A 26,981-nucleotide genomic window follows, 5' to 3' on the forward strand; every position below is an offset into this window, starting at 1 on the left:
GTCTTCTTTGGACATGGCCAAACCACCTCAACTGATGTTGGACAACCTTTTCTTCAATTGGTGCTACCTCTAGACGATCACGTATATCATCGTTCCAAACTCGGTCTATTCTTGTGTGACCGCAAATCCATCGCAACATACGTATTTCTGTAACACTCAGTTGTTGAACATGTCGAATCTCTGTAGGCCAACATTCTGCTCCACACAACATAGCCGGTGTAATTACCGTTCTATAGAACTTGCCTTTTAGCTTTTGTGGTACCCTCTTGTCACAGAGAATGCCAGAAGCTTATCGCGCACTTGATCCACCCTGCTTTGATTCTATGGCTAACATCCGTATCAATATCTCCATCCCTCTATAGCATCGATCCTAGATACCGAAAGGTATCCTTCTTATGCACTACTTGACCTTCCAAACTCATATCTCCCTCCTCCTGTACAACTCCACCAAAGTAGCATCTCATGTATTCGGTTTTAATTCTGCTCAATCTAAAACCTTTAAACTCAAGGGTCTGCCGCCATAACTCTAGTTTCCTATTTACTCCCGTCTGGCTTTTGTCCACTAACACTACATCATCAGCGAACAACATACACCAAGGGATATTACCTTGTATTTTTCTGGTAACCTTATCCATTACCAAGGCAAAGAGATACGGGCTTAAGACTGACCCTTGATGAAGTCTAATTTTAATCGGGAAGTAATCTGTGTTACCATCGTTTGTTCGAACACTAATCACAACATTATTGTACATGTCCTTACTACAGTGTTCATGTTAAAAATAAATTCATGCGCTCTAAAAACCCTGCTTAGTTTTACATCACTTCTAAGGTACGGAAACCACTCATGTGACAAACAAATACTATACAAACAAAAGAAACTTACCTAAACACCACGGATCTTAACATGGCCTAAAGCCCTAAACTATCACCAGGTGTTATAAGATCAAACGTTCATTGCCCGTATTTAACAATGTATTAACAATCGTGACAAACCAGCTGGGGTCTATTACTCACGCATCACGGGCTGTCCAAAACAGGCTGTCGCGCGGCAACGCCGCGCGTAGTTTCTAGTAGAAACTAAAACACTAAAATAGCTACCAAACAATGAAGAAAATCACCAAAACATTGAAATAGCTACCAATTACGGAAGGCATTTGAACCTAAAACTGAAGCACCGAAATAGCTACCAAAATAATAAAAATGAAATAATAAGACTCAATTTCTGAAATAGAAAATGAATCACTGAAATAGCAACCAAAAACTAAAACTAAACCTCTGAAACTGAAAATATGAAATAGCTACCAAAAAATAAAAATGAATTGAGCTAATAGCAAAAAAAAAAAAGCGCACTTTGCTTTCACAAAATTGAAGAAACTCCTCCAACAAACTTAGATGAACAGCCATAAACTTGGAATGGTCCGAATTGCCTGCAGCATTCTATTTCTCCCTTGAAGTTGACATCTACAAAGAACATTGATTAATACTTAAAAAATTAAATTGGAGCATAAATAGACTTAAATAAGAAAACTGAACCTAAACATGATTGCAGGACTGATTCTGAACCACTACTCCAAAGACTAAACTAAGACTAGGAAAAAAAACCTGAAACTCAATGAAAATGAAAACTCAAATGTAAAACTGAACTTCTATCAGACAAAAGACAAAAGGAGCAAGTCCTAGAAGCAAAAACTGAACAAATACTGAAACATAGCTACAAATTAAAGAAGATATTCAGAAATGAAATAGCTACCAAAAAAATAAAAATGAAACACTAAAACTGAAACAATAGGACTTAATATCTGAAATAGAAAATAAAACACTGAAATAGCTACCAAATACTGAAACTGAACCTCTGAAAATGAAAAAAAAGAAATAGCTACCAAAAAATTAAAATGAAACACTAAAACTAAAACAATAAGACCGAATCTCAGAAATAGAAAATGAAACACTGAAATAGCTACCGAATCACTGAAACTGAAATAATAAAAATGAATCTCTGAAATAGAAATGAAAAACTGAAGAAACTTAAATTACTAATTGAAATTAGAAACTCAAATTACTAACTAAAATTACAAACTGAAATTAAAAACTGAAATTACAAACTTAACAAGGGACAAGAGGACCAGGAGAATTTTATGGGCATTATTAGTATTCTCGTAATCAAATTAAAACTTGGTTCACAGCTCTTCAGTTCAGTGACTTCATGGTCTTTTACTTTGCTACAGGTATAATAGTGCCCTGCTGAAATTAATAACTGAAATTACAAACTCAAAGTACAAAATGAAATTACAAACTGAAATTGCTAAATTACAAACTGAAATTACTATCTGAAAATAAAAACAGAAATTGAGAACTAAAATTACTGCACTCAAAATAATTACCCTTCTCTTCTCTTCTGCCTCTGCTTCCCAGTCGAAGGGAGCTCCTTGGAATCTTCGGAGCCACTTCCCTCTTCATCCAGAATTTTATCCACGGGTGCCGAGACTGATCGGCGGGACTTGATGGCAGGGCTTGGGGCTGCGGTGGTCGCCTCGGAAGAGCGAAGGGAGGGGCCTTCGACGACGAGGAAGCACCGTTGCTCGAGAAGGATCTCGCGACGAGGGAGGAGAGGGTCTCCGACGGTGAGGCCGATGCGGATCCCCTCCAGGGCGGGGACACGGATCGTCTTGCTGATGGTGCTGGGTATGCGGCTGGACTATAGTTATTTAGACCGGACCGGCCCGGTGGTTCGACCGATAAAAGACCGTCCACCTAAAAGACCGATAAGCAATCGAACCGCTTAAAAACCGTTGAACCACTGGCTTTTTTTTTGTAAAACTGATGAAAAACCGCAAATCAGACCGCCCAAAGAAACGGCATCGGAAGACCGCGAAAAAGGCTGCCTAAAGTGCAGGGAAGGAGACGAGAAACACTACAACTGAGCTAGACACATGCTTGTGTCTCTGGTATAGATCATATGCTATTTGAACCGTAATGAAGCGGCGGTTCAAACGGTTAGACCAATCAACCCGTGAACCGAGACCTTCGCCGGTTCGATCTCCGGTACGGTCATAATAACTAGTATGCCGTCCGAGTTTGAGGAGGAGAGGAGGCAGAGCAGGTCGTCGACGGCTGCGATGCCGGAATGAAAGGGGAAGAAAAGAGCGATGGTTTTTCTTTATTGAGCAAATGAAAAGAGCCGAGAGCATCATTACTCATTAGGTGGGGGAGGTAGGAATACTGGACCGGCCCGTCCTAGAGGGTATCGCGCGCTCGCAACGGAGCGCGATGGGTCGCCTCACAGACTTTGCGATAGGACTGGCCGGGAACAAAGCACTTTGCACCTGCGGGAGCCGGGAGCCCGGGAGGCATGCATCTAGCACTGGATCGCAATGTCTGCTTGGGCTGATGACCATCGCCGCTCCTGTCCAACGGGCTCGGTTCCGATGGGCTGCAGAGCCCGAGGCCTGCCTGGGCTGGGTCCTGGGCGACTGCCGAGTGGTTGTTCTGGCCTGCTTTGCTTTGCGCGAGATACTCTCGTCCTAGAACCATCCGAGGAAAAGCGGAAAAGCGGGACAAGTTGGTGTCTCCGTGTGCACGGCGCATCAGAAATTTCATAGAAATCACATACAAATTTTACAGGAATCGGTTTAATTTCACAGAAATAACGTAGAAATAGAAAAAAAACCGTATTTGTCGTTTGATCACTTCACCGGCGTATGGAAGTCAGGAACTACTTGCAACTTACGACGGGGGAAAAAAGTTGTGCATCTACTAGAACATGTGTCCATGTTATGCCGGTGCTGGATCTAGCCGCCATGTGATGTGCATCTCTTTCGCATCTCGGGCTTCGATTCAGATCATGTGGATGGCACTAGTATTGAGACCGACCAAGCAAAGCCTGGATCGCTTTCAGCCGCTTGAACTACCGTGGCTTATGCTCGTGCTCATGCTCACGTGTTGTTAAAGAAAAATACTGTTAGTTCATCGTAAAGTACTGTTGAAGTAGTTTAATTTGCTTGAACTATTTTAGCAGTACTTTTCAATAAATGAACAGTATTTTTCTCTCACAACAAATTAGAGGGTGTTTAGTTGGGTGAATTTTAGATTTTGGGCTACTGTAGCACTTTCGTTTTTATTTGGCAATTAGTGTTCAATCATGGTCTAATTAGGCTCAAAACGTTCGTCTTGCGATTTTCAACCAAACTGTGTAATTAGTTTTTTTTTCGTCTACATTTAATGCTCTATGCATATATCGCAAGATTCGATGTGATGGATACTGTAACACTTTTTTGGATTTTGGCCAAGCAACTAAACACGGGCTTAGCATAAACATCGGTATAGGCCATATATAGAGCATATGGCACGCACTGAACTCAACGAGCTGCAGTCGGTAGTCATCTGCTGTTGTTGAATACGGTGTACTCTGAATCTCAGTCTGTATAATCCTCCTGAAGTATACATGTATATCTTCAGTACAACACTTCCTACCACTCCAATTATTTCTCACCCAAAGAAAAAAAAAAGCCAACAAACTAATGGAATGTAGCCAGCCAGGCAGGCAGCCAAGTGCAGTAGTGCACCAGTTCTATCCAATGCCAACCAAACATGAGTGACAGAGTGAGCAGTAAAACCCGGCCAGCCTATCCCTAATCAATCAATGCAGCAAGAGCAGGAGCAGGACCAGCTGGGCCAGCACGAACACGGCGACTCCAAGCGGCCGCCGGTGGGCCGCCGAGGTGGTGGCAATCTGTATGGTGAAGTTGCAGGTGGTGGTGGACGGGTCCGTCTGCGTGGGCACGGCGAGTCCCTGGAATCCGCAGGCCTCGTCCTTCTGGTTCTGCACCTGGAAGAAGGCGTTGAAGGCGTAGGACGCGTTGCCGTTGCTGTCCATGCCGCCGCACGTGGACCCGTACCCCAGCGCGGTGCAGTCGGCGAACGTGCACGCGTAGTTGATGTTGTCCGCGAGCTTTTCCATGGCGTCGCTGCCGGCGTTGGTGTTGACGACGCACCACGTCCGGGGCAGGTACTCCACGCCGCGCGCCGGCACCAGCATCGTGTTCTGCCCCTGCCCGCTCAGGTCCATCGGGTACTTGGGCTGCCCGTCGTACCGGAGGATGCCCCAGTGCCGCTCGAAGTTGCCCGGCGCCACGCTCTTGATGTCCTCGTCCAGGAGCCCGAACAGGTACACCTCGATGTACTGGTTCGGCCGCGCCGGGGTGCCGGCGTTCGCCGCCAGACGCTTAAGCAGGCCGTTGTAGAAACGCTGCGCGTACGCGCTCGTGGCGTGCTTGTCGCCGTCGGTGGGCCAGCCGACCTCGCCCACGACGATGGGCATGTCGCCGTGCCCGACCGACTTGAGCGCCGCCACCAGGGTGTCGAAGTTGGCGTCGAACACGTTGGTGTAGGACACGCCGTTGCCCGGGTCCACCAGCGGCGTCGCGTCGCCGTCGAAGAAGGCGAAGTTCACGGGGAAGTCGTCGTTGAGGAACAGGCTGATGAACGGGTAGATGTTCACCGTGAAGGGCGCGCTGTTGTTGCTCAGGAACTGCACCATCTGCGTCATCAGGTCCGTGATGTCGGCGCGCCACCGCCCCGCCGACGGCACCGGGTTGTCCTTCGGGGACATGTACACGTCGGCGTTCAGCGGGACCGTGGCCTTGATGGTATCGCCGAGCCCGGCCTCGTTCAGCGCGTTCTGGATGTTCTGCAGCGCAGGGAACGTCACCTTGTCGAACGTGCCATTATAGGCCGCAAGGAACGGCTCGTTGCCCACGGCCACGTACCTGCACCGGACGGTCCATCAAGAACGACGGGCATAAGCACGAGATGCAAAGCTTAATGAGCAACCACAGAACACAACAAGCATGAATGAGCAGCATCACAGGAAGAAGAGAGCACTGAAGCAGGATGTTCTCACTTGATTGTGACGCCGCCGTCGAAGTTGTAGCGGGACACGTTACGGCGCACCCACTCCTTGGCGGTGTCGTAGTCCGTCATGGTGTCGAGCATGACGTTGGGGATGGCGACCATGACCTCGATCCCGGTGCCGGCGAGCGCGCTGAGCGTTTCCTGGTCGGCGTCGAACAGCTTCACCTTCTTGATGCCGTTGTCCCTGAGGAGCTGCGCCACGATCTTGGGCGGCAGCGGGTGCGTGGCCTGCGTGCCCCAGTTCATCCCCAGCGCATCCGCCGGCGGCCACGGCGCCGACACGGCCGCCATTGCCGCCAGCAAGCAGAGCCACGGGCGCAGCTTCGGCAGATTCGCCATCCGGTCTCCCACGCCGCCGGCCGATCGGAGCCTGGCGAGATCTCGACTCCCAACTCCCAGGACAGGAGCCAATCGATCGGAGCAGCCGAGCAGGGCAGGTAACGCAGCCGCCGGTGCCTGCTGGATGCAATGGCTTGTGTCCCGCCGCAACCCAAACAAGGAAGGGTCGAAAAAGGAAAGCTTTTGATTTTTGGCCGAGAAGCGAGATGGAAAGAGAACCGATTGAGAAGAGGGCGGGCTTCTTCTTTTTTGTGACAGGGCGGGCTTCTTGAAAGAGAAGCGGAGGGGAGATGGATGGGGAGGTGCGAAGGAAGGCTGTACACGAAACGCGGTTTCGAGGTTCCGTCCCACTGCCACCCGATCCTTGTGACAGCAACAGGGAAGCGGAACGGAAGAGGAGAGGTTTCACATGCGAGTGACGGAGATCGCAAGAAGCAAACGAGGAAAGGAAGAGGGGGGGTCGACGGCTGGACGGCGACCGCAGTTAAGACGCGGAGGGAGGGAAACGGTGGAAGGCAGGGACGGATCCGAAAAGCGTAGGAGCTTTTGAATGGTAGCAGTTGCAGTGCTCGTAATCCAGCTGCCGGGATGGGACCGCCAGCAGCAGGAGGAATCGGTGGGAGTTACGGCGACTTGACAGCTGCGGCCACGGGCGGACAATGCATGGATAGCGCCGCCGTATCGCGAAGCAGAGGCGGAGGAGGTGGGGAGTGGAGTGGAATGGAGGAGTGGTGGAAGTGGGCGGCGGGCGGTTGGGTCATCTCGGCGCGCGAGCGTTTCGGTGACGTGGCACGCGGTTCCTGGGTTGACTCGTGGAGCCCACGTGAGGGCCGGGCGCGCGTCCGCTGCTCTGCGCGTCTCCCGTACCGGCTGGGCTGGGCTCGGCTCGGCTGGGCCTGGCACAGTGGCACGCGCAACTCCCAGTCCCCGTCTCCCAAGAGACACCGGCTGGAAGCTGGAGTACTAGTACAAGCAAACAAAAGATGGACATGGCGTCCAGTTCGCATAACGAAAAGGGCACGTAGACGTGCTTTGCTATGGTTTCGAAGCACAGTGGTAGTAGTATAACTGGGAGTCTGGGAAACGGGAGGGGACAGGCGTACTACCAGGGAATAAGCCCAAGGCCCCAAGTGGCCGGCGACTTGCCGGATTCCTGATTCGTTGTTCTCCTCCAGGCTCCGGCTCCGGCTCCGGCCAATTCGTCCGTTGCGTTAGCCGAATGACGGAAACGCCCTCCGATTCAAATCGCGGAGCACGTCCGGACAAAAGGGTGCCACGGTCTGGAGTCCAGCGAGTGCATGTTGCACGTGCCCTCCACGCTGCCGCATCGTGTTATGCTGCCCCCCACTGGGAGCAGAGCAGACGCCAGGAACCGGCAGCAAATCCATCGCCGATCCAGGCGTCACTGTAGCACTGCTGCTCTGATGCCGATGCCCACAAGCTTGTGCAGGTCCTTGTTGATGTGTGGGACGTGGGCGCCTCCTGGTCCGGAGAGAGGCAGCGGATCGCTGCTCCAGCCAGCAAAGTCCAACGCCGGTGGAGTCGTTGGGATCGGGGCCCGACGGCGACGGAGCTCTGCTTTCGGCGGATTGATTTGCACTTCACCGCCGTTCCAGGTTACCAGGTGGCACCGTGGCAGGATCAGATAGTATTCAACACACACGCTCCTGGATAGGTAAATGATGTCTCCGTGTTTTTTCATTTCAACGCGATTGCTTTGCTCAGGCACGCTCCTCCCCTGCCTTTTTGCTTCGTCGCGGCGTGTCCTCAATTTTCAGAGAAGAACAGAAGCGGCAAAAGCTTTCTTGTCCTTTACATACATCTGGCCCCATGCTCCCGTCATGTGATGTGACGGACACTTCAAAAAGCTGCATGGTTTCATTTCGGAATTATCAGGGCCACGTTTATGAGTACAGTAGCCGTAGTGGGTTCAGCAGCGCGTAGACAAAACCCTTTTAAAAATAAAAAAAGGGACAAAAAAAAATGCACCAGCCGGGAATCGAACCCGGGTCTGTACCGTGGCAGGGTACTATTCTACCACTAGACCACTGGTGCTTTGTTTGTGGGTGAACCATATGATACTTCTTGATTTATTTCAAAGCTGCCTGTTGGATTATTTTTTACAGTCGGTGATTTGTTGGTCACATCTGCCTTAATGCTGCCACTGAGTTTGCTGTTGGCAAAAGGGCATAACAGCTTCTGCGCCAGACAAAAGGGGACCGTCGTTTCATTGGTCGGCTGCGTTTATTTCGTGAAATTTAGGCCATGTTTAGTTGGCCACAAAGTTGGCGCCGCTTGAAATCCCGAGGCACTGTAGCGTACTATAGCATTTCGTTTGTATTTGATAATAATTGTCCAATCGTTGACTAATTAGGCTCAAAACGTTCATCTCGTAAAGTACAATCAAATTGTGCAATTAGTTTTTGATTTCGTCAACATTTAGTACTCCATGCATGTACCGCAAGTTTGATGTGACGGGGAATCTTCTTTTTGCATAGTGGCAAAGTTGGGAATTTGTGGAACTAAATATGGCCTTAGGAAGTTGGTTACTGTAGCAATTTCGTTTTTATTTGGCAATTAGTGTTTAATCATGGACTAATTAGACTCAAAACGTTAGTCTCGCGATTTTCCAACCAAACTGTGCAATTAGTTTTTTTTCATCTACATTTAATGCTCAATGCACGTATCGTAAGATTCGATGTGATGACTACTATAGCACTTTTTAGGAAAGTTTTCAGCCTTTGTGACATTACACATTCACAAATGACAAAAATTACACCAGAGCCCATCGGGAACACAGCACACTAACACTGAGTGTTTGTTGTGCGACCTATGTAAAAGCAGACCATTAGGTCCGCTCGTCTAGCATAACGGTCAAAGTCGAATCGTGAGCCAATAAAGCAGCTTGATAAGAATCTATACCAAGAGCTAACATCATATAACCCAATTGAGACGTAGTATTATCGCTGCATTCATGTGTGCATTTGTTTGACGATGGCTCCAACATGATTCTTCCTATACTGCTAATGGATCCAACTTGAATAAACGTTGCCCTGAAGCTAACCATGCCATGCCCTGAAAGGCCTGAAGCTAAGTTCATGGCTACCATTTTACATATCAGTGGCCTACTAAAAGTACAGCCAAGGCATTGTTTGGACCACCCATTAGCTGTTAATATTAGTTAGCTACCTAATAACTTGTAACTAATATTAGTTAGTTAACTATTAGCTGGTCTGACTCAACTAGAAAGATAGTTGTTAGTTAGGTATTAGCTATCAATTAGTTAGACCTGTTTATTTTTTTATCTAAATAAAAGAGCTAATTTTTAGCTCTATGGATCCAAATATGGTCTAAGTTGATGAGGTCCCTTGAGGTAGAACATATTTGACAACTGATCAACACATGTGCTTGTATTTACGACTAGTTATTACTCTCTTTATTCTAAATTATAAGATATTTTTTGTTTTTTTAGATACATAGTTTTTATTATACATTAGATTACACTATGTCTAGATACATTCAGCCTGTTTGGCAGCTGATTTATACACCACTATAGCTGCTCTGTCTCACACAAAAACACTATGCAGCCAGCCAGCACAAGTTGCTTTTACAAAGCAGCCGAACAAGCCCACCGTAAAAGCAATGTATCTAGAAAACTAAATCACCTTATAATTTGTAACGGGGGTAGTATTTTAGTAGTAGACGATGTATCCATCTATAGTGAGGTTAGATATGCACATACAGGTGGAATGTGCGTAACTAAATGCGTAGGACGAGTGTGCTTTTATATATTTCTACAAGCAAAGCCTCTTTATCCTGTTTACATTTTTTTGAGAAACCTTTATTGTGTTTACATGGAAATATCTATCTCTACATCTCAAAAATACTCTAATGTCATCATCTACCTGGTAATACCAAATCTTATTCCTGCTAACGCATCCGTGTCCGATACGAATTATCCTCAACTCGGAGCTCACACGTCTGCATCATACCCAATTCCAATACAAAGACCGGACCCACATGTTTGTTTCTGATATGAAGTCCTTCGAGCTCATGCGTCCGCATCTAGTTACTGAGGTTTGGCTTAAAAAATTATGACCCCACTGCAATGCACGGGTATATATATATATATATATATATATATATATATATATATATATATATATATATATATATATATATATATATAGTAACGTTACAAATCAATGCATGACAAAATACTACAGGTCCTTGCAAAACTGGGCTTTATTGCGGAGTCTCCCTCGAACATCGGACCAAACCAAGCCCACGGCCCACCTCACTTCGTTGGTACAGGCCCGGCATCAGGGTTACTGACATATGGACCACACCTGTCAGAAAAAAAGATAGCCGGGAAGCCCGCAAAAACCCTCGCCTTGCAACTTCTGTCTCGCAGCGGCGGAGTGCGCGCCATCAGTCCCGAGTTCCCGCCACACCCCTCCCCATTCCCCTCCCAATCCTGTCCCCAAATCTCTCCTCTCCAGCGGCGAGGCGAGGCGGGGAAGACGAGTGAGCGGCGAGGATGTTGTGGGTAGACAAATACCGGCCGAAAACCCTAGACAAGGTCACCGTCCACGACCAGGTGGCGCGAAACCTCAGGAAGCTCGTAAGTGCCCGCGATCTGCGCGTATTCGGTTAATCTAGGGTTTCCCCTATTTTTTGCGCCGTTCTAATCACGTGTGGTTTTGTTTGGTCAGGTGTCGGAGCAGGATTGCCCACACCTGCTGTTCTATGGGCCGTCGGGGTCTGGGAAGAAAACCCTAATCCTCGCGCTCATCAAGCAGATGTTTGGCGCCGGTGCGGAGAAGGTACATATTTTTCTTTATAAATTTGCTGGGTCTACTATTTATTGTATAGATTTTTCCATGTTGAGGCCATGCTTCGGTTTTGACATTTTTGTTGGTGTTTTTTTAATCTCTGTTGCAGGTTAAGCTGGAAAACAAGACATGGAAAATCGATGTAAGTCCAGTTATTTGTCCTCTTCCTTACTAGTGACACTAGCAAATTCAGATGATGTGTTGAATACTTGAAGAAATGCTATTGTACATTAATAGTATTTTACTTCTCAGGGAAGGTACTAGTGTCAGGTAGGATGTAGATGATAAATCCCCTTTTGTGTAATCTTGACTGTCACAACACCACGATAGAGAAGTACCACAGTTTAGATGTTTCTCTTGCAGTACGTGGTAGTTGAATGTGTATGTTCATACTTCCTGTCTCAACGTCTTCTGATTTATTGAATTTGGGTTTGCTATGTATTTGTCTGGAGCCTTGAGTTACTATTTTTGCTCTTCAGACTGGAACAAGGACACTTGAGATAGAATTGGCGATGTTGTCAAGTGCTCACCATGTGGAGATGAACCCCAGTGATGCTGGCTTTCAGGACAGGTATGTTGTCCAGGAGGTCATCAAAGAGATGGCGAAGAACAGACCAATTGATGCCAAAGGCAAGAGAGCATTTAAAGGTTAGTGCTCTATCAGTACCTTGTTTGTGCTCCTACAGTTCATTGTTGGCTACTACTACTACTACTAGTTGAATGCCCCATCTGTTGTGGCGGCACAAAAACAAATAATTACATGCGTGTGCACAGTTCATTCAAGAATGATATCATAGATGGAACACAAATAGGATGAATGTTGATAATTAATGTAAAGTGCCGAGGAAGCTTTATGTTCAGTGGTATAGGTGGGTAAATAAGGCAAACTATAGGGGTAAAATGATGATGACAGCAGGCACACCATCATCACTAACTAAAATGTTTTAAGTAGTAGAGATTAACAGAAATGCTGCTACCTTTTTTTCTTCCTGATACTCGATGTTATGCATGATTTGATAAAGAAATGTCTGTATAGTATGCAGTCATCTCACATGATGCTGTATGTTTACTTATTAGGTATCAACTAATAATTTTCCATAATCCGACACCTGAGAAACGAGCATGCATATTATTTAGGTTGAATGCATACCTCCTGTTGAGAGGAACTTAACAGATTCATCTGAATTTTCAGTCCTTGTGTTAAATGAAGTTGACAAGCTCTCACGAGAAGCCCAGCATTCCCTCCGCAGAACTATGGAAAAGTATAGCTCATCATGCAGGCTGATCCTATGCTGTAACAGCTCCTCAAAAGTGACAGAGGCTGTAAGATCCCGTTGCTTAAATGTGCGAGTAAATGCACCCAGTGAAGATCAGGTTGGTGATTGATGCCCAAACTTTCATTTAACATTTGATCTTGGCTGTTGATTGACACTATGCCATGCCATATGGGTGTTGAAAGGCACTGTTAACATCTCCTAATGATTTGCTTCCTCAAGTCCAAAATATTAACGGGGAATTGGGGAGAGACTATGCAAATACTTAAAGTCTGACACCATTCTTCACTTCCCAGATTGTCCAAGTTCTAGAGTTCATTGGGAAGAAAGAAAACCTGCATCTTCCAGCTGGATTTGCTGCTCGTATCGCAGCACAATCAAACCGTAATCTTAGACGGGCAATACTGTTTTTTGAGACTTGCAAAGTGCAACAGTAAGCTTTTGTGCTTATTTGTTATCCAGTGTTTTACTGATTTGCCACACCTCCACTTACAGTTATGTTAATCTTTACCTCCTGCCAACACTGACTACTACTGTTATATTCTTTTTTCTTTGGCTTTCAGATACCCATTTACATCAAATCAAGTGGCGCCTCCTCTTGATTGGGAGCAATATGTGTCTGAAATAGCAACTGATATACTGACAGAACAAAGCCCTAAAAGGTTCGATCTCTGTTGGATGAAGTACTTAAGCCTTATAATTCTTGTTGCATGCTTTTATTCATCTTAAAATTTAAACATGGGTCCAGCTGCAGTATCGCTTTTCTTGTACTAGGTTTTCGTATGCCTATGTTTGCTGAAAATAAAAGACATATCAATGACTGGAATGCAGTGAACGCATGCCTAGACCTGGCTACAGTGCATGCTTCTCCAAACAGATAGGAAAGCTCGAATTGGTATTTGTTTTGGCAAATTCTGTTTGGAATTTGTAACTGATAGTTCATATAATTCAGTATCAGTGTTAAAAGCACCAAGCTTTGCTATATTTGTATATGTAATCATTTTTGTCTATAGTTTTCTCTTCTCAAAAAAAGGGACCAAACTAGTAGGAACTAGGTGGCTTTGTGTTAAGAAGAAACTAGGCACCCAAATTTGCGTTAGTGAGGACATGAACTTGTGTGGTCTAGGCATACATCCACACCCTCAACCAACTGAACTAGGTTTAGATCCTTTTTTGGTCTATAGTTTCTTTGAGTTATACTTCATTAGTTTTCCATGCTTCCTGATTCCTGTCAGTATTTGTCATGTAGCCTGCAACTACATGGGGAAGATGTCTGTTTAAAATGTATTCTAATAATATGATATTTCTACTACTGATTGAAAGCAGCTAAACATGATGTTTTTACTGGTCTTTTATATTCTTATTTTTACAAATTTGAATGTCTTGTGACACAGAATATAGATTTGAGAAAGTTTGCCCTTGCCAATGCGTGCAGCTCCTGCTCCGGATTTGTTGAAATTTTGTTTTCGTATCACGATTTATGCAGGTGACTTATTGATTTTCTTTGATTTTGGCTCTGAACATTTCAGGCTATTTGCTGTACGCCAGAAATTCTATGAATTACTCATCAATTGTATCCCACCTGAAAGTATTTTGAAGGTGACTTAATGCTTCTTCAGTGCTTTATTTCATTCCTTCATTCCCATTCTTACCATGCGTGCTGAACTCTCTCTCTCTCTTGACTACTGCAGAAATTGTTGGCAGAATTACTTAGGAAGTTAGATGCTGATCTGAAACATGAAATCTGTCACTGGGCTGCACACTATGTGAGTAAACAATTCAAAACACTATTTCACTGTTAATTACTTCATTACACCCTGGGATTGTCAAATAACAGAACTCACAGGTGCATGCATATTTAAGCGGATTAAACGTGTGGTGCTAATTCTTGACATCTCGTAGTTCTAACTTGCAAGGCCTTATGTTTGCAGGAGCACAAGATGCGCCTTGGATCAAAGGCCATTTTTCATCTAGAAGGTACTTTCCCCTTCTCGTTACTGCTCCCAATAATGCTTGTTAGCCTGTATGTGTATCCTATGCAATCTTATCATTGTTTTGGAACAAAATAATTTGGTGCCTGTATATGAATGCCCCACTCTGCTACATAACCAAAGCATGCTGTTATACTTATGGATTGGTTTAGTTATGTATGACCTCAGCTTGAGATTGTTCTTGTTTCCTTTTATTAGTATGTGCCCGTCACAGATTTGCCTTGCATGGTCTTACCGTGATGATTATGTACAGAAGCCATACTACTTATCCGCCCCTTCCCTTCTGCAGCTTTTGTGGCCAAGTTCATGAGCATTTACAAGGAGTTCCTGGTGGCTACATTTGGTTGAGCAAAAACCTGAAGCAGGGTTGTCACCCGCGAAGCTAAAAGAGGATGCAATCGGCTATCGGATTGTATCAGGGAGCATCTTTGGCTGTGTAGTCTTGTACTAAACTCGTTAACGACTAGATTCATTGTGTCTGTTTGAACCATCGTCAACTCGGGTTACCCTTCTGTGACTCCATCGTGTCTGCCTGCACGTGAACGTTGATGACGACATCATCAGACGTTGATGACATGATTAGAAATCATTTCGCTAGGTTAAGATAACATCATGAAAGTGCGGCAGACTCGGAAGTATGAAATGAACAGCACAAACATGAGAACCGTAGCAAATATAACGAAACAAGCTGATTCATGTTATTGCAATTTGCAAGCGTGTTGTCTCAAATTCAAATTAAAATAGCTGTCCACATTTACACTACAACAGCTTTTGATTACAAAGGTCAGTGCTTGCGGGGTTGGCGTCTCAGACCCTTGGCCTCACCCTGCGCCCGCTGGTGTCGCCGCCATCAGAGAGCTGCGCCCACACGCTCTGGCTTTTCACGCCGCTGCTACATGGCTCCTCACACCCGGCAACTGTCCGTAGTATCTCTGACTGCAGAGATATGCAGTTGTCTTTGAGATAGTCGAACCCCTCGCTCCGGATCACAGCTGCAGATACATAAGGGCATCTGGAATGTTATACAGTTCAAGACTTATTTCGGCACCACCAAGCAACAAACGGGCGAAAGGTAAAATATGGTACACAATATACTGATTGAGCTAAAATATAGGAACACAATTTACTGATAGATGAAGATAAGGTGAAAGCGCAAGGTAAAATAATGGTCCAAACAGAAGCAAGAAATGACTTAAATTCAAAGAGTTATCATCACTCATAATCCAGTAACAGTAACTATCAGTACTATTTTGGCACAATAATATTTATCAAGTTTCACAGCTATGCCAATTTACTATGCAATGAGAACACACTGCAGACATTTCGCCAGCATGCAAGCGCCTTGCCATGCACAGCCTAGGTAAATCATCCATCAAAGTGGAATTGTCTAATGTCTAACAAGTCTTCTTGGGAACTTGGACCATGAAAAAAAGCAAAACATACTAAATTATTTATAGAATAAAAACTATGCATTCAATAGCCTTCTCTTTCTTGTCTAATAAAGCTAGTAAGTTATAAATCACAGATCAAAATTATGCCAAAAGATGTGAACCCAGAGGATATCTACAAACGACATGTGAAGGTCAAACAGATTTCATGTCAAGTCTTATTACCTGAAAGGTTTTCAGCAGCAAACTTTAGGCAAACAGATTTAAGCTCCATAGCATGGTGCAGGTCAGCCAATGCTAGAGTAGTTGCCACGGAGTTTACAGAAATATGCTTGCACAAGTAAGATTCACACAACAATCTTAGCCTTGGCAACTCATATTTGTCTGCTGCAGCCATTAACTTCCCAGCTAAACTATCAAAGATAGAGCAGTCAGAGCTTGATGCAGACAACTCATCATCATCAACAAGATTGTCCCTGTAGATAAAATGAAGCACAGTCTGCAACATGGAATATTTGCACGGATGAAAATAAAATCCCAAGTTTGTTGAACAGGGAAATGGATGATGAGATTGGCACCAAAATATAGAAATACCTTGAACACTACAGGATCCATGTCATCAATGACGATCTCTTTGATTTCATCCTTCGTATCAGTTTCGTTCTTCTCTTCACCCGATTCATGATCGAAAAATTCAGATCTAAAAAAGGGAGACCGGGCAGCCAATACCAACTTATGGGCATGAAACTTCTCTCCTGCTACACTAAAAACAACATCTACACCTTCCTGAGTGTCCAAAAGCGTTCCAAAATGATAGCCTATGTCAGACTCTGGAACCTCTATTGAATGTGGCCTAGAATAATCCATAGTTGATACTACAACACCCACAGTACAGTTTATCTTCAAGCAATCATCTTTAAGAAAATCTGATAGTTCAAGAGCATTACGCCGAAAGAACCTTTTATATCCCCTGAAAAATTAAAACAGGACAATCAAATATGGGTACTTTTCAGAAACAAACTTGGTCAAATGCAGGGAGTAATCAAACAGGCAGGCACATTTTATAAAAAAAAACTAAACAATCTGGAAGAGATATGTATGTGTACTATTTATTAATTACTTGGTCATATATGAGCTGCCAGAAAGGGACAATATTAATGTACTTGCACAGCTGCACCTTTGTGAGGGGCCGATGGTCTGATGGACAACTGGTTATCATAGGATGAGAGAACCCAGATAACCAACATAAAGTTATTCGAATAGACCGCGGGCGCACAAAGTTCCCGCTTTTCAAGCCCACATGTAAAGCATATAGGTTACAGATTCTCTAGTCCCTACCACCTTCCCATCAATTCACTGGCTCCGAGATACAACGTTTAGCTTATCTAGAAATTGTAAGTAATGTGGAAACTGAAACTAATGCACTACTTTAAGAGATCTTGTGACACTAATCAAGCATCCAAAGCAAATACAGAGAAACAGCTAGATATCTCCAAAAAATTTAGTAAGTACTCCCTTGTAACTATAAACCTGAAAACTGAACTAAATATCCACATTGGATAAATACTATTAGCATGGAGCAGAAATAATGATAGGTCTGTCAGAAACATGGTACTTTCTTCTTGGGAACATTAATTTTATTAATACTACCTCTGGTCATAACTGGAGAGAGTATAAGACAAGAATTCAAACAAATGCCACTCCAAAACGGATTTTGAATTTTTTATTGATGCAGTGATGTCACATGACTAATTTTTAGATGGCCTCATTAAGCAGTTACAGCTCAATGGGTTGAGCAAAGGAAATATTAATTACTAATGCGAACAGGGAAGCAACCAAATTAGACTGTAATAAACACGTCATCACAGGGATCTGCGTATTATAGATCACCAATTTTTTCACACAGTGTTTATTGTCAAACTCACAGGCCAAATAAAAGGCACCGAGTTACGTATAGAAACAAAAACATGCACCATATTATGTAGATCAATCGCTAAAAAAATCTCCCAATAGCCACCAACTATATCAAATCAAACTAATTCGGCAGGTACCCTGTAACCAATCTAGCCACTCGTTGTAAACCTAAACAGAGCTCATTACTCAACGCAAGCTACTTAAGGCGGCAAGAGATAAGGAGACAAACTTCTAGATCATTACCACATGGATCCGCGGTACTTGAGGGTGTACGGCCCGGACTCTAGGGAGCGGTCGAAGTGCGAGTGCACCTTGTGCTTGCCCTTGCCGCTCTGGTCGAGCAGCGTGAGCTCGAAGAGCGCGCGCACGTCGGTGCCGTCGGACGCGAGCGCGATGAATACGGAGACGTAGTTGGAGTTGTCCTCGGGGTTCTTCCCGTCGGGGTAGAAGTAGATCGCCCACTGGTAGCCGCCGACGGTGAAGGTCTCGCTGGCGATGTGCTTCCCCACGCCCATGCCCTTGGCGAGCGAGTAGCCCTGGATCACGAAGCGGTGGGACCCGTTCACCGTCTGCGTCACGGAGCGCGAGCGCGTCGGGGACGCCGCCATGTCCCGCGCCCGGTCGCCCGACGCCGCCGCGGCGTGGTGCGGAGGGGAGGCCTCGCCCCCGCCGCCAGGGCCGGCGTCCTCGTCTTCCATGGGGAGCGGAGCGGAGGGGAAGGGGAGGGGCGAGGGGAGGAGAGGCTAGGGTTTGGGAGCGGGAGGCTCCTCGCCGAGGTCGGGGACGGGGAGCGAAGCCGACGGGATTGGGGATCGGGGGTTGTGAGGTGGGTACATGGGCTGCTGTATTGTACGGCCGAGCCGACGGGGGTGGTGCGAAGAGGGTGAAACGGGGGAGACTTGCCAGGGTGGAATGGAACGGAGAGGAGTCCCGGAAGGCGACAAAGCCGTTAGTTCCTCCGCTGAAACTTTACCGCGAATGTTTGACACATGTACAGTTAAAAATAATTAATTGCATAGATTACGACTGCTTTGCGAGATAACTCATTTAAGCCTAATTAATTCATGATTTGACAATAGAGTGTTATTGTCGGTGTAGAAAGTGACCAATACGTAAATATTCATAGTTTTGCTGTACATTGTGATCGGAGATGGCCTATCACTCAATGATACATGGTTTATACTGGTTCAGGCAACGTGTCCTAAGTCCAGTTTGAGTTGGTCGGTGATTTTATTACTGAGCCCAGGTGCTCGAAGTTTACTGTGGGGTTACAAACGGAAAGAAGAAAGATGGGGGTACAAGAGGTCCGATCGGACTTTGGTCTAAAGGGCCAAGAGTGACGGGAGCCCGCTATGGCCCTGTTCGGCTTGCTGAATCGGCTGAAACTGACTGAAAAATACCGTTCTCGCTGAATTATTGTGAGAGAAAAACAATGTTCTGGCTAAAAAAACAAGCCAAACAAATCGAATATGGGGTAAGCCGAACGGGGCCTATGTGCTAAGTGCTCGAGCGTGTGTTCGGTATAACTTTAAAGTGTCTAAAGTTACAGAGAGTGAATCAAAGTAAGTGAACTGATCATCCTCCAGTTGGGAGAGCGCATCTCCTTTTATAGATAAAGGATATGGCCTTACAAGTGAGGGGGAGAGAGTATTTATGCTACTAAGTCTTGTTGTCCACGTCGTCGGGTACAAGATGATGATAGACGCCCACAATACTATTTAATGTCAGGTGCACGTGGGAGGCTACGTCTTCTTCTTTTGGTATGGCAGACGTCGGTGTCCGCCATACTGTTGATGTCCAGAGGCACGCAAGGGGTTTTACCGTGCTCATCCGGTATGGCAGTTGTTGCGGGCGCCCACAACACTGTAGGTCAAATATCGACGCCTACAACACTGTTCTGACATGCCTGGAAGTTCGTAGGGCAATCTTCTGATATGTCATGTCGGTACTATCCTGTAGGTGTACAGGGTGTGATTCTTAGTCTTGCGGTTGACTTGAGTGCCCTGCCTTACTTTCTCCGTCTGTTTCCTGGTCCTTACCGAGCGGGCGTCCCCGGTCGGTTGGTTCTAGTTGGCTCTGATTGCGCCAGTCGGAGAGGAGGTGTAAGCAGAGGTTCAGCGCATTCCTGGCCGGAGAAGCGGGTCGGAGTCGAAAGTGGTGTTTTGGCTAGACCTTCTGGTCGGAGAGGCCGTTCGGAGGCGGGCCGGAGTCGGAAGCGAGCCCTTCCGGTCGGAGAGGTGGGCCAGAGTCGGAAGCGGGCGTCGTTCCTCCTCGGTCAGGCCTTTCGGTTGGAGATTGGATCGCCCTTCTGTCCTGTTTGTTGGGATTTTTGGCCGGCCCAGGAGTTGCGCGTCGTTTGCAGCGTTGTCTGCTGGCCCGAGCTCTTGCTGGGAAGCCGGTCCATGAGGGACCTCGGGTTTATGAACCCGACAGCTATAGTAACATATGTGCTAATGATGGATTAATTAGGCTTAATAAATTCGTCTCGTAATTTACTGACGGATTCTGTAATTTATTTTTTTATTAGTATCTGTACATCTCTTTTGACATCCCATATAATATCTGATGTGACACCCTAAAATTTTACACCCTTAATCTAAACACCACCCAAAAGCCAGTTTGCAATGGTCTATCTGTCTTGTGGACCCATTTTCATGTCGGCTATTTACCTAGGAGTAGTTTTTAGGTTCGTTTGAAAACCATATTACAATTTACAAAGACCTCAGCATGTCCCGGCGTCCTAGAGTAATCTGGGAAAAATTATTGGTCATAAAATTTGATCAAGTGGCACGTCTGATTCAAAATAAACTTACCTAGCCAGATTTAAATCCTAGACTTAAGATGGCTATCCACATTTTTGTAAATTTATTTATAATTATGAGATTTAATAACTTTTTTTTCTTGTGATAGGAGGCAAGGCGCTTCTAGTGACTTCATGCCCATGCAAGACGCTTCTAGTGACTTCGTGCTTGCTTCTACTGACTTCGTGCCCAATCATTTGATGATGCTCATAGAAAGGTAGATTGTGTATGTGCGTACCTGTATGTAATAATTGGTAATCGTCAGCGTCTATACTTTGATTCACAAAAAGCCAAAAGGGGCTATCTTAGCACAATTTCATTACACTCACAATGGTGATATCAACCATTGCTCACCAAATCGGGAAATTCCACGTGCCTTTACAACAGCTCCAGACGCTACCTTTCAATACAAAATTGAGCTACATCACAGTCTAATTCTATCGGTAAGCACCGTATCTCAGAACGAAGTAACAAGCCCTACACCTAGTTCCTCCGCGAGTTCATCCCACAGCGGAATGAGAGTCAAAACAACAAGAAACACTGAAGCTATCAAGGCCGCCCTCCTCCAACTTCCAACATCGCTTACGTCGTTCAAGCATGGTTTCTCTGGTGTTCTCTGAGACAAATAAAAAGGCACGAATGAAGTCATTGCATTTCTGTAAAATAATAATAATAATAATAATTTTTTTTCTTAGTGGATATCTGAAGCGTCCATTTGCTGTCCATTTTACCTGACATATTAGTACGTACAAACCCCAAGGAAGAGATAGTGGTCCTCCAAGCTAGAACAGCCCAAAAAAGAAAAAAGAAGAAAAAAGAAGAAGAAAGAACATTAGAGTTGGATGTAAAATTACTGAAGCATAGCCACACAGCAGATCATGGTAAAGGTTGAAAGTGAAGAATCATAGATAAAAAAAGGGAAAAAATATTATTAAGAAAGACTCAACTTCCTATATAAGATATAACACAACATTTCAGATAAAAGTAGGTATTCATCAACGATATCATCGAGTTACTATATGCATGGCATATGGATGAAATCACTTCTGAAAAGGTTAGAAACCATGCTGATGACTGCAATAGAAACACGAAGCACAAGATGGAGCAACTTACCACTCCTAGTCCAAGCAATGAGTATGTTGTGAGGCCAAATCCAAACAAAGCTTCCTTGCCAAAAGCACCCTGTTGAATATGTAAGTGGACTTAAAACACACTGTCTTCAATGTTTTGCTGCTAAATACTCATGGAGTTGAGGAGTTATATACAAGCCATGGTTCGGGTTAAAAAGTTCAATGGAGACTGCAAAAACTTAATCCTCACACTGAATATATTTTTACAGAATGAGATGAAGATCTGGTAGCGTGGTCGTCTGATATCCTGACTTTATTAATCAGAACTTAACAGGAATTTTTACCTGTAATGCTCTTCCACCATCAAGACATCCAACAGGAAGCATATTAAAGGCAGTAGTAGTTAAACCACACCTAAAAATTTGCAAGAATTAGAAAGTAACACTTGTGTGGTTGCAAGGTCTTGAGGGTTTAGGGAACGATACTTTACCAGCCTGCAATCACAAGAGGGTGGATCGAAACTGTAGCAGCATGCATAGCACTGGAAGTAAATATAAATTCATTAGAAACAACCAAGTAGATTATTTCAAATCATGCCACAGACCATGGTTAGACTAATGTGCTTTTTTTTTGACAGAGGTAAACCCGACTTTTATAGAAAGCTAGAAGTTGATACAAACGCACACCACACACCAGCTGGGAACACCAGTCGAACAGTTAAGCGTAAAGAAAACAGAAACAGGAGTTAAGGTTGTTAAGGTTGGCTCTGGCGGTCCTCAGACTAATGTGCTCAGAAACTATACAAACAGGAGTTGCTATAGAATAAGTGACATTTGTATCTAAGTTGGTGTATAATCCACAATGGTGGTCCATAAGCATAAGAATCCCATAACATATCATTATGACTGGTTTCCTCTTGAACTGCTCTGATGAGCGCATTGTGACTGGTAAGGGAAGTGGTGAATATATGACAAACAGAACTGCAGGAAAAAATAAAAACTAATGACTAGTACAGATTCGAAATGAACCGAGTTCAAAATATCAAGTATCAGATACCTGTATCCAAGTGTAGCTCTACTAATAAGTCCAAGCAACAATGAACCCTGGAACAGTTGGCTAGGTACTTCCACTAAATCACTTGCCCCAACAGGATTTGAAGAGAGTAATAAGCCTACAAAGAACATTGAAAAGGAAAGTGCAGCTCCAGCCACAGGACCAGCCATTGATATGTCAAACATTGTCTTTCGATCCGGAAGAATGGACTTGAACTACATGAGTAAATATAAAAAGTAAGAAAATATCCAGGAAAAGAGTATGCATCATGTATCAGTCTTCTGTTCAATGCACAGCCAGAAATGTGCAGAAACTGGACCTGTTAAGGCCAAAAAAGATTGATTGCTATCGTGGCAATGAAACTACAGAGCATACCTCTGACAATTGATGACAGTAAGCATCATTAGAATTATTTAATTGTATTTGGTGAACTATATAAAGTCAACCAGGGACATTTTGAAAAAGAGGTATGCTACAGTTGATGTTGTAGGTTGTACGTTCATAGCTTTTAAATCAGCTAATATAGAAGAAAACATTAAAGTACACGGCCTTATCAAGATGCAATCACAGCATGCTACTGATCAATATCTATCTAGAAATAAGAATACACTCAAGTCCAGCTGTCCAAGAAACTCCCATAGTCCCATAGATTTGACTTCCTTTAAGAAAATACTAACCTGAGTAATTGCCCCAAAAGTTCCAAGGGTGAAGTTTGGAATGAAGAAAGGAATGCCTAGTTTCACATTTTTTGGGAATGCTGCCAAAAAGTGTCCAATTTCCTGCATGCAGAAAGGCGACATATTAGGTAGAATTAAAACGTACCAAAAGAAGAGGCCACATAAAAAAGCGGTTAAAACATGGTGCATTGAACTGATCGAAAAGGTCTTATGCTTTCACATGGCTTCTTTACAGGTTAAAAATAACTAACAAATGAATAGAAACTAATGGACAAACAGATGCTCAACATATTTAAGGTATAAATTACATGGAATAGTTGGATAGCCAAGACACCATAAGCCACTGGCAAAGCCGATTCTACAAATGGGAGCAGAAGTTGCATATCAGGAGGGGGTCCGGTAGCATTTGGATCAGTGAAATATGAAACAATTTCTGGTGGAAGACTGCTAATCTGCATAAAAGTAAAGTGCATAAGCAACTTGAAGCTGATGTGTATTAAGATGAAGTAACATACAATAGACGAAGAGTAAGATAAGCATACCTTTGATGCAATTCCTAGTTCAACGCAGGAGAACATAGTGAGAAGGAAAAGTAACAGAGAAATGACATACTGCCATAGGGTAGTAGGTCCAGGCTCAGAAACTTCCTTCCTAAGCAAACCAAAACTAACACGTGGTCCCCCACGTGGGTCATCCCCTTCTGAATTAGGTTCCTCCACCATAAAAAGATTGTATTTGTCACCAGTAAGTTCACGCAGTTGCCGTTGAAGTTTTGCAAAGATTTCCTCCCTCTTCCCACGAAGATTCCCAATGAAAAGAACTCCTTCACCGAGATCACCAAAGGGTTCTTCTTTTGTCAACCAGAATGTCGTATAGCCAAAGAGTTTTTCCTTAATTGCTTTGACATCAACTGGATCAACCTTTTCCGGGCCTAGAAGTTCCAACAGTTTAACTGTATCGATATTATCAACACTAAAACTCAACAGTGGTGGCTCGCTTGATACACCAGGAGTCTGGTCAAAGTAAAATGTAGCAGAACTGGTTTAGAGATAAAGAAGTATCCATGCGCATAGTATTAACACAAATGTTATCTACAGATTATAAGGAACGTGTAGTTTGAAGACAACCAAAGAGACAAATAGTTAGCCTAATCATTTCAAAAGAAAAAGAATGAGCTAAGACAGGTTTAACTACATAAAAGCACAATTGGACCTTGCAGCAAGTAAAGGATAAAACATAGGAAGCCATACAGTCATTGTCAGATAACAGAGAGACACGGTAAGATCCAATGTTTGGGTACAATTTTAATACAACCCAACGTGAAGTGCCATAATCTTTTAAACTAGATACATTAGCACTTTACTGTGATCACTAATCAAGGGAACAAGCACACTGTGGTTCCTTCCCACCCATATGTCAAAACTGAATGCTAAACATGCAATACCAAGTGAAAAGAACAGACCATTGAAATTGCAATGTTGCATTGAATTCCGGCAGCATACTAGGGCCCAAAATTAACTCAAGACCAACCCTACGAGGGATAGTGCCTGTGCGCAAGTACGCACCTAGCGACTCAGTTTGGGCAAACATTACATCGCCAGGGTTAGGTTGGATTAACTATGTCTGGAATGTCACATGTTATGGGCATGTTTGGATGCTGCCGCGTGCAGGCCATGCCAAACCATTGGCTGGCCAAAAATTGGCAGAGGAATCGGCCGCGCTTGGGCTAAAAATTAATGTGGCATGGGCACGGGAACAAGGGCAAGCCAAATCTCGGCTGCCATCCAAATGATATCCTTGCCTACGGTCAACGACCAAAATGAGGCTGGGCTTCCGCGGGCAACAATTCAAACGCGCCCTATATGCCAGTACTATTATTTACTCTAAATCTCTAATATCCTTACCAGCAACTAGTACACGCAGTATATATGAGAATTCCATTTGAAAATCAACAACGAGTGACCAATAAGTTAGCCACGAGCTCTAACTGTGAAAAAATAGCTCATGCCACAGAAGCTCTGGCCAGTGAATTGTCAAACATGCCATTGAACTCAATAATCAATACAAAGCTACACCCACACAAAACTCTCTAGAAGGCATCCGTTCCCCAGCTAACCCAACGCCCACAGCTACCCACTCACTACATTACCCCATCGATGGAACAAAGCCTCACAACAGAACAACAGAACAAGCAAACCCCCCGAGTAAGTGACTATTCCTTCATTGCAAATGTTGATCAATCGTGCATTTGAGTCAATTGAGTGTTACCCCGGACGACGAGGATGAGGATGAAAAGCTCCCCGACCGGCTCCGCTCGGACGCCAGCTCCTCCGCGGCGCCCACCTGTGTCTCCGCTGGGGCCGAGGCCGGAGCCTCCGAGGCCTCCTCCTCGCCATGCTTCTCCCCCTCCTCCCCGCCGCCCCCGTCGGTGGAGAAGCATCGAAGCCGGTCACACCGCCTCACGGTCCTCCACCCGACCGTCAGCCTCCATCCCAGGCACACGCCACTCGAGCATCCTGGAGAGGAGCTCGAAGCGGAGGCCCGGGGCCTGGGGAGGCGGAGGCGGGGGGCGGTTGGGTGAACAAGCGGCGAGCTCGCGAGCGCCGCGGCCATCCCCAGCTTGGCGTGCAGCACCGAGCGGCCCGCCGAGTTCGCCGGTGCGGTAGTCGGAGGCGGGAGGCGGGAGGCGGGGAGAGGGTGGGGGGCGCTGCGGAGGATAGGGTGCGATGCAGAGGTGCGAGCCGAGAGGTATGGATTTGGTTTGGACCGACGTGGCAGCGACCAGTGGCGGCGAGCCGGCGACGCTTTCCACTTTCCAGGGTCCCCGGTCCAACGCAGAAATATCCCGGAAAAAGTTCCACAGTTTCACGCAGGGGTTAGCCGGATTGTGGGATGCAGCGGGCTGTTTGCCGGCCTGGCCCAAGGATCCATGTGGGCTTTGGGTTCAGGTTCTGGTCTGGAGCGGGTTAGCTAGCCCCAGACCATCAATCAAAAATTTTTGAATGGAAACACAATTCAGAGAAAGCAAACGGCGTTTGGATTTCGTCTTCGTGTTCGTGGGGGACATCTGCTACGCTTCGGGTTTGTTTGGTTCGGTGCGACTGGAACGGACCATGTCCCACCCTGTCCACAATATTTTTCTTTCTGAGAGAACAATTTTTAAATCCTTAGTTGTGGAACATTTTTTTTCACTGACATGAACAAAATTTGTTGTTCCATCAAGCTGGGGAAACAAGTATGATGGACATATTCTAGGCCGAAGAAGAAAAGGAGCCTGTTTGAATTGCAATCTGATAGGTAGCTCATCGGCTAGGCGTTTAAAATAAACAACTAGGAAGCTGTCTAGCTAGGCTAAGTTGTTTAGCTACCAAACCAAACAAGCTCGAAGTGCTCTATGAGATTGTTTCGAGAGGAGGTACATCATCACCGTGAGACATTTCAAGTCGCACATGCAACATATTAACCTCCTCGATTGCACTTTTCACGGGGTTACAACTTTTGCTGCTGCTTGTGCACCACATTTATCTATTTTACTCTACTCTCTACTGTAATTTTTGCAGCAGCTGCTGTTGCACAGCGTTGCAAAAAGTGTAGCTAAGCAGGTTGATTATATTTTCTGTGTAGACGGTCCATTGCTAAAAGAAAGAAATGTCCCCAATCACACTGATGAATTCCCTGAGAAATGGATCAGACGGTCCATTGCTAAAAGAAAGAAATGTCCCCAATCAG

At 45.0% G+C, this 26,981-nt stretch overlaps 3 protein-coding genes and 1 non-coding gene across 4 annotated transcripts; 1 reads left to right on the forward strand and 3 right to left on the reverse strand.

Moving 5' to 3' along the window:
• Nucleotides 1-4,401: 4,401 nt before the first annotated feature.
• Nucleotides 4,402-6,934, reverse strand: LOC136478211 (glucan endo-1,3-beta-glucosidase 8-like). Its single transcript, XM_066476569.1, has 2 exons — nucleotides 5,900-6,934; nucleotides 4,402-5,765 (listed from the first exon to the last, which is right to left on the reverse strand). Exons 1-2 carry the CDS (start codon nucleotides 6,247-6,249, stop codon nucleotides 4,637-4,639), a joined length of 1,479 nt encoding a protein of 492 aa, XP_066332666.1. The 5' UTR covers nucleotides 6,250-6,934; the 3' UTR covers nucleotides 4,402-4,636.
• A 1,299-nt stretch (nucleotides 6,935-8,233) lies between these two features.
• TRNAG-GCC (transfer RNA glycine (anticodon GCC)) lies at nucleotides 8,234-8,304 on the reverse strand. The gene has a single exon. It is a non-coding gene; the product is annotated as a tRNA-Gly (tRNA).
• Nucleotides 8,305-10,604: 2,300 nt separating this feature from the next.
• LOC136477616 (replication factor C subunit 5) lies at nucleotides 10,605-14,866 on the forward strand. Its single transcript, XM_066475866.1, has 11 exons — nucleotides 10,605-10,873; nucleotides 10,965-11,075; nucleotides 11,194-11,226; nucleotides 11,564-11,732; nucleotides 12,277-12,458; nucleotides 12,655-12,791; nucleotides 12,922-13,020; nucleotides 13,888-13,957; nucleotides 14,050-14,124; nucleotides 14,290-14,335; nucleotides 14,639-14,866. The coding sequence occupies exons 1-11, from the start codon at nucleotides 10,790-10,792 to the stop codon at nucleotides 14,695-14,697; spliced, it is 1,065 nt and encodes a 354-aa protein (XP_066331963.1). The 5' UTR covers nucleotides 10,605-10,789; the 3' UTR covers nucleotides 14,698-14,866.
• A 159-nt stretch (nucleotides 14,867-15,025) lies between these two features.
• Nucleotides 15,026-26,007, reverse strand: LOC136477693 (probable zinc metalloprotease EGY1, chloroplastic). The gene is made up of 14 exons (XM_066475965.1): nucleotides 25,521-26,007; nucleotides 23,795-24,265; nucleotides 23,561-23,704; nucleotides 23,253-23,354; nucleotides 22,579-22,790; nucleotides 22,013-22,063; nucleotides 21,867-21,936; nucleotides 21,566-21,634; nucleotides 21,184-21,234; nucleotides 20,934-21,068; nucleotides 17,895-18,187; nucleotides 16,332-16,707; nucleotides 15,963-16,236; nucleotides 15,026-15,341 (listed from the first exon to the last, which is right to left on the reverse strand). Exons 1-14 carry the CDS (start codon nucleotides 25,863-25,865, stop codon nucleotides 15,157-15,159), a joined length of 2,778 nt encoding a protein of 925 aa, XP_066332062.1. The 5' UTR covers nucleotides 25,866-26,007; the 3' UTR covers nucleotides 15,026-15,156.
• Between the last annotated feature and the right edge of the window lie 974 nt (nucleotides 26,008-26,981).

This window comes from Miscanthus floridulus, chromosome 1 (genome assembly GCF_019320115.1).
Source record: "Miscanthus floridulus cultivar M001 chromosome 1, ASM1932011v1, whole genome shotgun sequence".
Taxonomy (NCBI): Eukaryota; Viridiplantae; Streptophyta; class Magnoliopsida; order Poales; family Poaceae; genus Miscanthus; species Miscanthus floridulus.

Coding starts and splice junctions, on each gene's coding strand:
- LOC136478211 (XM_066476569.1), bottom strand. CDS start 6,249: ATGGCGAATCTGCCGAAGCTGCGCCCGTGGCTCTGCTTGCTGGCGGCA. Junction 5,766..5,899: donor GACGGCGGCGTCACAATCAA/GTGAGAACATCC, acceptor CGTCCGGTGCAG/GTACGTGGCCGTGGGCAACG.
- LOC136477616 (XM_066475866.1), top strand. CDS start 10,790: ATGTTGTGGGTAGACAAATACCGGCCGAAAACCCTAGACAAGGTCACC. Junction 10,874..10,964: donor CGCGAAACCTCAGGAAGCTC/GTAAGTGCCCGC, acceptor TTGTTTGGTCAG/GTGTCGGAGCAGGATTGCCC. Junction 12,792..12,921: donor GAGACTTGCAAAGTGCAACA/GTAAGCTTTTGT, acceptor TTTGGCTTTCAG/ATACCCATTTACATCAAATC.
- LOC136477693 (XM_066475965.1), bottom strand. CDS start 25,865: ATGGCCGCGGCGCTCGCGAGCTCGCCGCTTGTTCACCCAACCGCCCCC. Junction 21,235..21,565: donor CATTGCTTGGACTAGGAGTG/GTAAGTTGCTCC, acceptor GGGCTGTTCTAG/CTTGGAGGACCACTATCTCT. Junction 16,237..16,331: donor TGGATCCTGTAGTGTTCAAG/GTATTTCTATAT, acceptor TCCATGTTGCAG/ACTGTGCTTCATTTTATCTA.